General features: G+C 53.0%; 1 protein-coding gene across 1 annotated transcript in view; it reads right to left on the bottom strand.

Annotated features, from left to right (window-relative positions):
- The window catches only part of Dlgap3 (DLG associated protein 3), a 60,690-nt gene that overhangs the window by 4,441 nt on the left and 49,553 nt on the right, over positions 1 to 6,696 (bottom strand). Inside the window, exons 10-13 of the mRNA XM_015484752.2 lie at positions 2,391 to 2,875; positions 1,287 to 1,378; positions 826 to 969; positions 5 to 158 (exon numbers count right to left, since the gene is read on the bottom strand). Of these exons, the coding sequence (XP_015340238.1) occupies positions 5 to 158; positions 826 to 969; positions 1,287 to 1,378; positions 2,391 to 2,875 (875 nt within the window). The remainder of the gene's footprint in view (positions 1 to 4; positions 159 to 825; positions 970 to 1,286; positions 1,379 to 2,390; positions 2,876 to 6,696) is intronic.

Here is a 6,696-nt window from a genome sequence, read left to right as displayed (position 1 = left end):
GAGCTGTGGCGGAAGGAGGCGGCGCGCTTGGCCGCCAGGAGCCGCTTGCGCGCTTCCTGCCGCTGCCGGTCCACGGAGTCCAGGGAGCGCTCCTTCACCGGCACGCCCCGGCCCCGCGAGGGCTTCTTTGGTATCGGCGGAGGGACCTTCTTCTCCTCCTGTCGGGAGAGCGGGCGGCTGAGCTTGGGCGCGGGGGATCCACCCGGCATCCCGTGCCCCCACGTCCCAGCTCCCAGAGGGATGGAAACTGTGTGACTCTGAACGCGGGTGCGGCGACTTGAAGCCCCAGGTGTACTCGATCTGCCAAGGTCAAAGCCCCCCCCATCTTTCCCTAAAACGTGACGTGTTCGAGCGCCCCCTGGTGGAGCTGTTCTGAACAGCTCGCATCAGGATGCTGGCTGAGAGACTGTGTTTTCACGCCAGGTGGACATGGGCACAGCTCTGAGAACTGAGGCTAGGCAAGCGAGGTGACCCGCCACTCCTTTGAGACCCATGGCAGACAGGATCTAGTAGGCTGAGGTCTGAGGGTATATATACTGCTCTGTCCTCTATGCCTAGGCCTGAGCTGAAGGTGACCTTCTAGGTCTAGTTCTATTCTCCCAAACTGCAAGGGCCAGAGATGCCTGAAGCAGCTCTGGAAGTTCAGGCAGTGATAAGTACTGGGGCCACCCAGGTTGCAATGACCAGAAGTTCTGGAAGCGGATGGTCACCCATCACCTTGCTGCCCATGGGTCCCTCCTCATGGGCCCTTCCCCTTCATACACATCTCTCCTTGGAAGGTAATTGTTCGGGGTGTGGCCTCTAGAGACACCCCCCAACACACACCTTAGGCTCCAGGAGTTTCCAGCTGTTGGCCTTAAGTTGCTGTAACTCCAGGAACTTAAGGGTCACATCCTCGATGGAGAGCTGTAGGAGGTCCCAGAAACCCGCCAGGTCCTGGAAGGTGGGCACGGGGAACGCAGTGGGGTCCTGCAGCAGTGGAAGACATAGTGGGGGCAGCCAGTTAGGGAGGTCTGACCCCAGTTAGGACCACAGACAGCCCCATCCAATCTCACCCTCAGGAAGTTCAACCTGGGAGAGGGGTTGGGGGGTGGGAGAAAGCAAGACCAAAAAGAGCCCAGGTCTCTCCTTTCTTGGGCACAAATACCTGACCCCCCCCCCCTCCTGGCACAATATACTCAAAACTACCCCTGCAGGCACACAGACCTGGTCTTACCTCCTGGTCACACTCTGGATCACCTGCCAGGTCCACAAACCTGGTAGGCTGTATTCCTATGGGCACTCACCATGCTTTGCTGACACAGCCGGAAGAACTGCTGGACCTTCTGGGACAGAAGAAGTTGTGTGCTGCCCACAGCACTGCGGATCTTCTCCAGGACTGGAGAGCAGAAGGAAACTCAAGGAGGGGAATGAGACATCTCCTTCCCCCACCTCCAGGAAGTCTGCCCTAAATGGTTCTCACCACTCAGTTATTTGCACAGTCTATCTCCCCCAGCCCCTTCCCCATCCCCATCCTCAATTCCTAACTAGCAGCTCCCTGCCCACCTCACCAAGAGGACTGAATCCTGAGGCACTGATGCTCCTTCCTTCACTCAGCTTACATTAGCTAAGCACTCATCCTGTATCCTCCTCCTTCCACATCAGAGAACAGATGGATACCAGCCCCAGCCTAGCCCTATTGACCAAACTTAGACCCTCAGCAATTTAGCAAGGCCCTATCACAAAAATAAGGAGGACTAGGGGTGAAGTTCAGTGGTAGAGCACTTGTCTAGCATTTGGGAATCCCAGGTTCTATCCTCAGTCCCAGCCCCAGCCCCACAAAAGAAAAAAAAAGAAAAAAGAATTATTACTAGGTAATTTCATGAACATGACACTTTGACTTCCTAGTCCCATAAACTTAGAGACTGTGTCTCCCCTCCCCTCAGCCTGGATTTACAGGGCGGGGCCATGCCCTCTCAGGCCAGGGCAATGACTGCTTAGCTGAGCCTCAGATCTGATCTGACTGGCACTGCCTTCCCTCTACCTCCAGGTCTTGCTCCTGGATCACTCTGGATCCCTACACCAGTTCAGATCTGGATTCCCTTTGTCCTCATGGATTTGGTGACCTGGATTGATAGCCATCTTCTAAAAGTCTAGCCTTCTACCTGATCAGAGCGGCTTGCTTCCAAGAGCTCCCAATAGGTCCTGCTGCCACTGCTGACCCCCCACCTCCCCAGCTCTGGGGCTGAAGAACCAGGAAAGAAGGCAAACTCAGTCCAACGGGGTGGGTGGGGGGAGCCTACTATGCTGCAGCCCCACTCTCCCCGCTCCACGGTCCCCTGTGCCCTCAGCCCCCAGTCCCCAGTCCCCAGCCCCCAGCCCTGCAACACTCCTGGACGGTGCCGACTCACTCTCCTCAGGCAGCTCATAGTCCTCCGCCTCGCGCTCCATCTGCTGGCACCAGTGCTCCAGCTTCTCCACCTCTGCCCGCAGCATCTTGATGAACCACTCGCCGTCCCGTGGGCAGGGGGACGTGCGGCCTGAGTCGGGGAGGCTACGTGAACCACGCTCCATCCAGGAGTCGCGGCGGCCAGACCCGGGGCCAGGGGCGGGGGCGGGGGCAGGGCCGGGCGACCCATCGGTGGCCGGCGGCTCATACGGCAGTGGGTAGCCCTCGCGGTAGGCCCACTGGCCCTGCGTGTGGACCGTGCGGAAGACTGAGTAGGTGGGGGCCCGGGGCCCGGGCTGGGGCTCAGAGGCATGCCTCTGGAAGGATCGTCCAAACTGCAGGGCCTTGTCTTCTGTGGCCACCGTGGCCAGGCCGGCCAGGCCCTCCAGTTCCAGGTCTGCCTGCACACCGGCCGTCACGCTGTTGGAGCGCTTGAACCTTGCCCGCCTGTGGAGAGAGGTGCCTGTCCCCTCTGTCCCTGACCATCTTAGCCCTCACCCACATCCCAGGCAAAAGGGGAAAGGAGTGAGGAAGGGAACCTACAAAGCAGTCAGCATGAGGCCAAGCACTGGAAATGGATGAATCCTTGCAACTAGTAGGTACCCAATATACCTACTCATCGCACCACCTCTCGACAGGGTGACAGTCAAAATATTTAACAACCAGTACTCCATGGCCCGAACAGATGCTGTCATACACCAATCCGAGCAGATTGTGACCAAAGTGCTGGGACCTCACCTGTAGAAGCTGGATTGTGAGGTAGATCAGAGGGTCCCAGGTAGGGTCCAGGGTAGTGTTAGCTCTTTATGGATGAATGCAAATGCATTCAGCATTCTAACAAAGGTAAATCCATGCTGGTTCGCACGGGCTGTACAGTGTGTACTGAGCCCTAAGACCCATGAGTAAACCTAGGCCCAGAGGCCCAGCATCACCCAGCCACGAAGTAGCAGAGCTAGAATTTGGACCCAGGGCTGCCTGCTGGGTTCCGCAGTCAGAGCACTCTGTTCCACACTCCACAGCAGCTGCTACAACATCAGGGGAGGAGGTGCCTGGGAGCAGCTGGGGGTGGAGTGGGCATGCGGCTGGGAGGACTTCTCCCCTAGGGACCCTGACAGCTCAGCCCAGAGCCTGGCCAGACACAGTATGCCAGTGCCAGTGGAGCTGAATTAAGTTGTTGGCAGGAATGACACAGGGCCTGGAAATTTCTTGTCTTTGAGTTAATAATATGCAAATCCTATGCAAAACAGAAAGTCAATTGGCCTTGTTCATTTTTTTCCCCTGAGTTCAGAGTAGGGGCTCTTTTCTATAAAGAACTCAGTGGCCTCCTAAGAGGTATAAGGTTAGGGTCTGACAATACTTTAAGAAGTGGGAGTCAGGAGATGTGGGGGGACAGAGGATGAACAGAAGTTCTACATCTGAGAATGCAAGGACCTCACAAGAAAGATCTATGGGTCCTGAGTTCCCCGCCCCCTCCACACATGGTCAGAAGAGAGACAGACTTGTTGGGACAGCTCCAGAGACCTGTCCAGCTTCCCAGGAGACTCCCAACCCCCGCAACTTCAGCATTCCCCATACTGCCCAAACCTTCTCTCCTTGCCTGCCTGCCTGCTTCAATCCAGCTGGCGGGCTGCCTGCTGGGAGCCTGTTGCCATAGAAACCAGGCCCAGAAGGATGCTGCAGGACCCAGGAAAGAGAGATGCACTCATGTGCAGTCTCCAAAGAGCCCTATGTCCCCACCCCCACCAAGAGAGAGAGGAGGAGAGACAACATGTCTTCACTGCCTCCCACATGGTCTTTACCTGGGTGTCTGCCCTGGTCAAGACTGGCATCACCATGTGCCTAGACAGTTGGACAGCCTCCTTTCAGATACCTCTGCAACCACTCAGATCAATATAGAAGATCACTGGACTAGGAGGCAGACCTGAGTTCTAATGCTAGCTTTGTCACTATGTGTTCACCTAGGCCATCTAATATGTGTGAGGGTATATTTAAAATAGATGTTATATATGATTATATATTATATATAAATATGCACCTATATCTAAAAATATACACACATATAAAATTATAGGAATATAAGATTATAGGAATGGGCCAGTAATTATCAAGGTATCTCCTCTAAAATTATACCTTGCATATTTTAAGATCTAAGGCCCAACAATCCCTCCCCAATCTACCGAAGAATAGTCTTCCTAAAAGAGCTGAACTCTGTCAAGTCATTTCTGTGATCAGAACCTTTAAATAGGAGCTGGGGATGTAGATCTGTGGTAAAATACTTGCCTAACATACATAGGACCCTTGGTTCAATTCCCAGCAAACACAAACACAAACACACACACACACACACACACCATCATTTCTTCAGGTAAGAGGCATAGTTCAGTAGTACAGCACTTGCTGACCATGCATGTTAGGTTTAATGCCCAGAACTGGAACAAAAAATTCGATAGCTTCCCACTGCCAGCAAGATCAAGTTCAAACTTCCTCCTAGAACCTACCTAAAGCCCTTATGAAGCCCACATGCTCCAGCTGCTGTCCTCATCTTTGACCTCATCTCCCCTACAATCTCCCTGTTCCCCAAATAGATTATCTGTTATCCTGATTCTCCACCTTGGCACATGCTATTCCCCTGCCCCAAATGGCCTTCTTCCTCTTCACTCCCTGTCCATTCCATGACCAAGTCCCTTTTCCTCTCTGAACCTCCTGACTGTCCCCAGGCCACTCTTCAGTTTCACACCCCCCCCCCAGCAGTCTTCTTGCATTCAGAGGCAGCCTCACTATTTGGTTAAACTGTTCCCTGGTGAGAGTCTTGTGTGTCTAACTACCGTCAGGATGCATCTTAGCTTCCCATGAATAGTTCTGTGCCTTTGAACTAGTGAGCATGTAACTCCTTCAGAGCTCCAGGAGTTGCAAATCACAGAGGTAAAGGTGGGGTTTGCACCAGTAAATACACTATCAAAAAGCTGCTATCCTGCTGCTTCCCTGTCACCCCCACTAAACACAGATCTGTCCTTTGGCACACCTGGGCCTGCTGTCTTTCACACCTTCCTCTGAGAAGTCCTGAGAGGATGGCGCTCCATCTCCATGGAAGCAGCCACACAGTCTGGAACAGAAGCACCAAGTGCCCCAGGCTTCATGGTTCTCAAGTCACTACCTCAGTGAGCTCTTTCACTGTGTGTGCGTCAAGGAAGACTGAAGAGCTGATGAGCTCATGAGATTAGTAGTAGAAGCACACTCCTCACCAACACTCCCAGCCAGGGGCCAGAGATTTCCACAGCACAAGCAGGAGTCAGCCATCCTTGTGTAAGTGGCATTTAAAACTAGCAAGAAAAGAGCAAGGGATCAAAGATCTAAAGTCCAGGGAAACATGGACATTTCACAGGTGGGTGGAGACAGCATAGCTCATAGAGGAACAGCATAGCTCACAGAGGAGAGGAAGAAGCCAGGGAGGATGAGAAAGAAAACCAGAATGACTTAAAGGAAGATAGGGAGAGGAAGGTCTCCAGCAGGAATGAGCAGACAGCACGAACAATGCAGCCGGTTCAGAATGAAAAGAGTCACCAAAGCCACTATGACGAGGGCAAAGGTGGGTTTGGTGGGATGCGGGGGCAGACACAGACTGCAGTGGGTTTTTAGGAAATGGGAAAGCTAATCAAGATGACTCCTTCAAAGAGCTTTCCTGAGAGCTGATGTGGTGGTGCACACCTGTAATCCCAGCCACTCGGGAGGCTGAGACAGGAAGATCGCAAATTCAATACCAGCCTCAGTAATTTATTGAGGCCCTAAGCATTTTAATAAAGACTGTCTCAAAATATTTTTTTTTAAAAGGCTAAAATGTGCTCAGTCATTAAGTGCCCCTGAATTCAATCCCTGGTACCAAAAAACAAAAGTATGCCTAAGAAGCAAAGAAGTGTGAAGGGCACACGGTTAAAGAAGAGGTGTTTTATTTAAGATGGTTCTTACCTACTACATCCTGAGGGGAAATAATCCCAGAGGTAGGCAAGATAATGGCACCCAAAGAGGTTCACACCCAAATCCCCTGAGCCTGTGAATGTGTTGGGAACTCCACAGATGGGATGAAGTGAGTGCCCTGGATTATCCAGGGCTGTGCAGTTTAGTCACAGGGTCCCTGTCAGTGAGAAAGGGAGACAAGAGGTCAGGCAGGAGGTGGGAGGAAGGAATCCAGGCTGGTGTAAGGCAACCTGAGGGCAGGACCAGTGCAGCTGGCTTTGAACCCCTGAAGGCCATGAGGAATGCAAACAGCCTGT

This window comes from Marmota marmota, unplaced genomic scaffold, assembly GCF_001458135.2.
Source record: "Marmota marmota marmota unplaced genomic scaffold, marMar, whole genome shotgun sequence".
In the NCBI taxonomy this organism is placed as follows: domain Eukaryota; kingdom Metazoa; phylum Chordata; class Mammalia; order Rodentia; family Sciuridae; genus Marmota; species Marmota marmota.
This window is presented reverse-complemented; position numbering and strand designations above follow the sequence as displayed.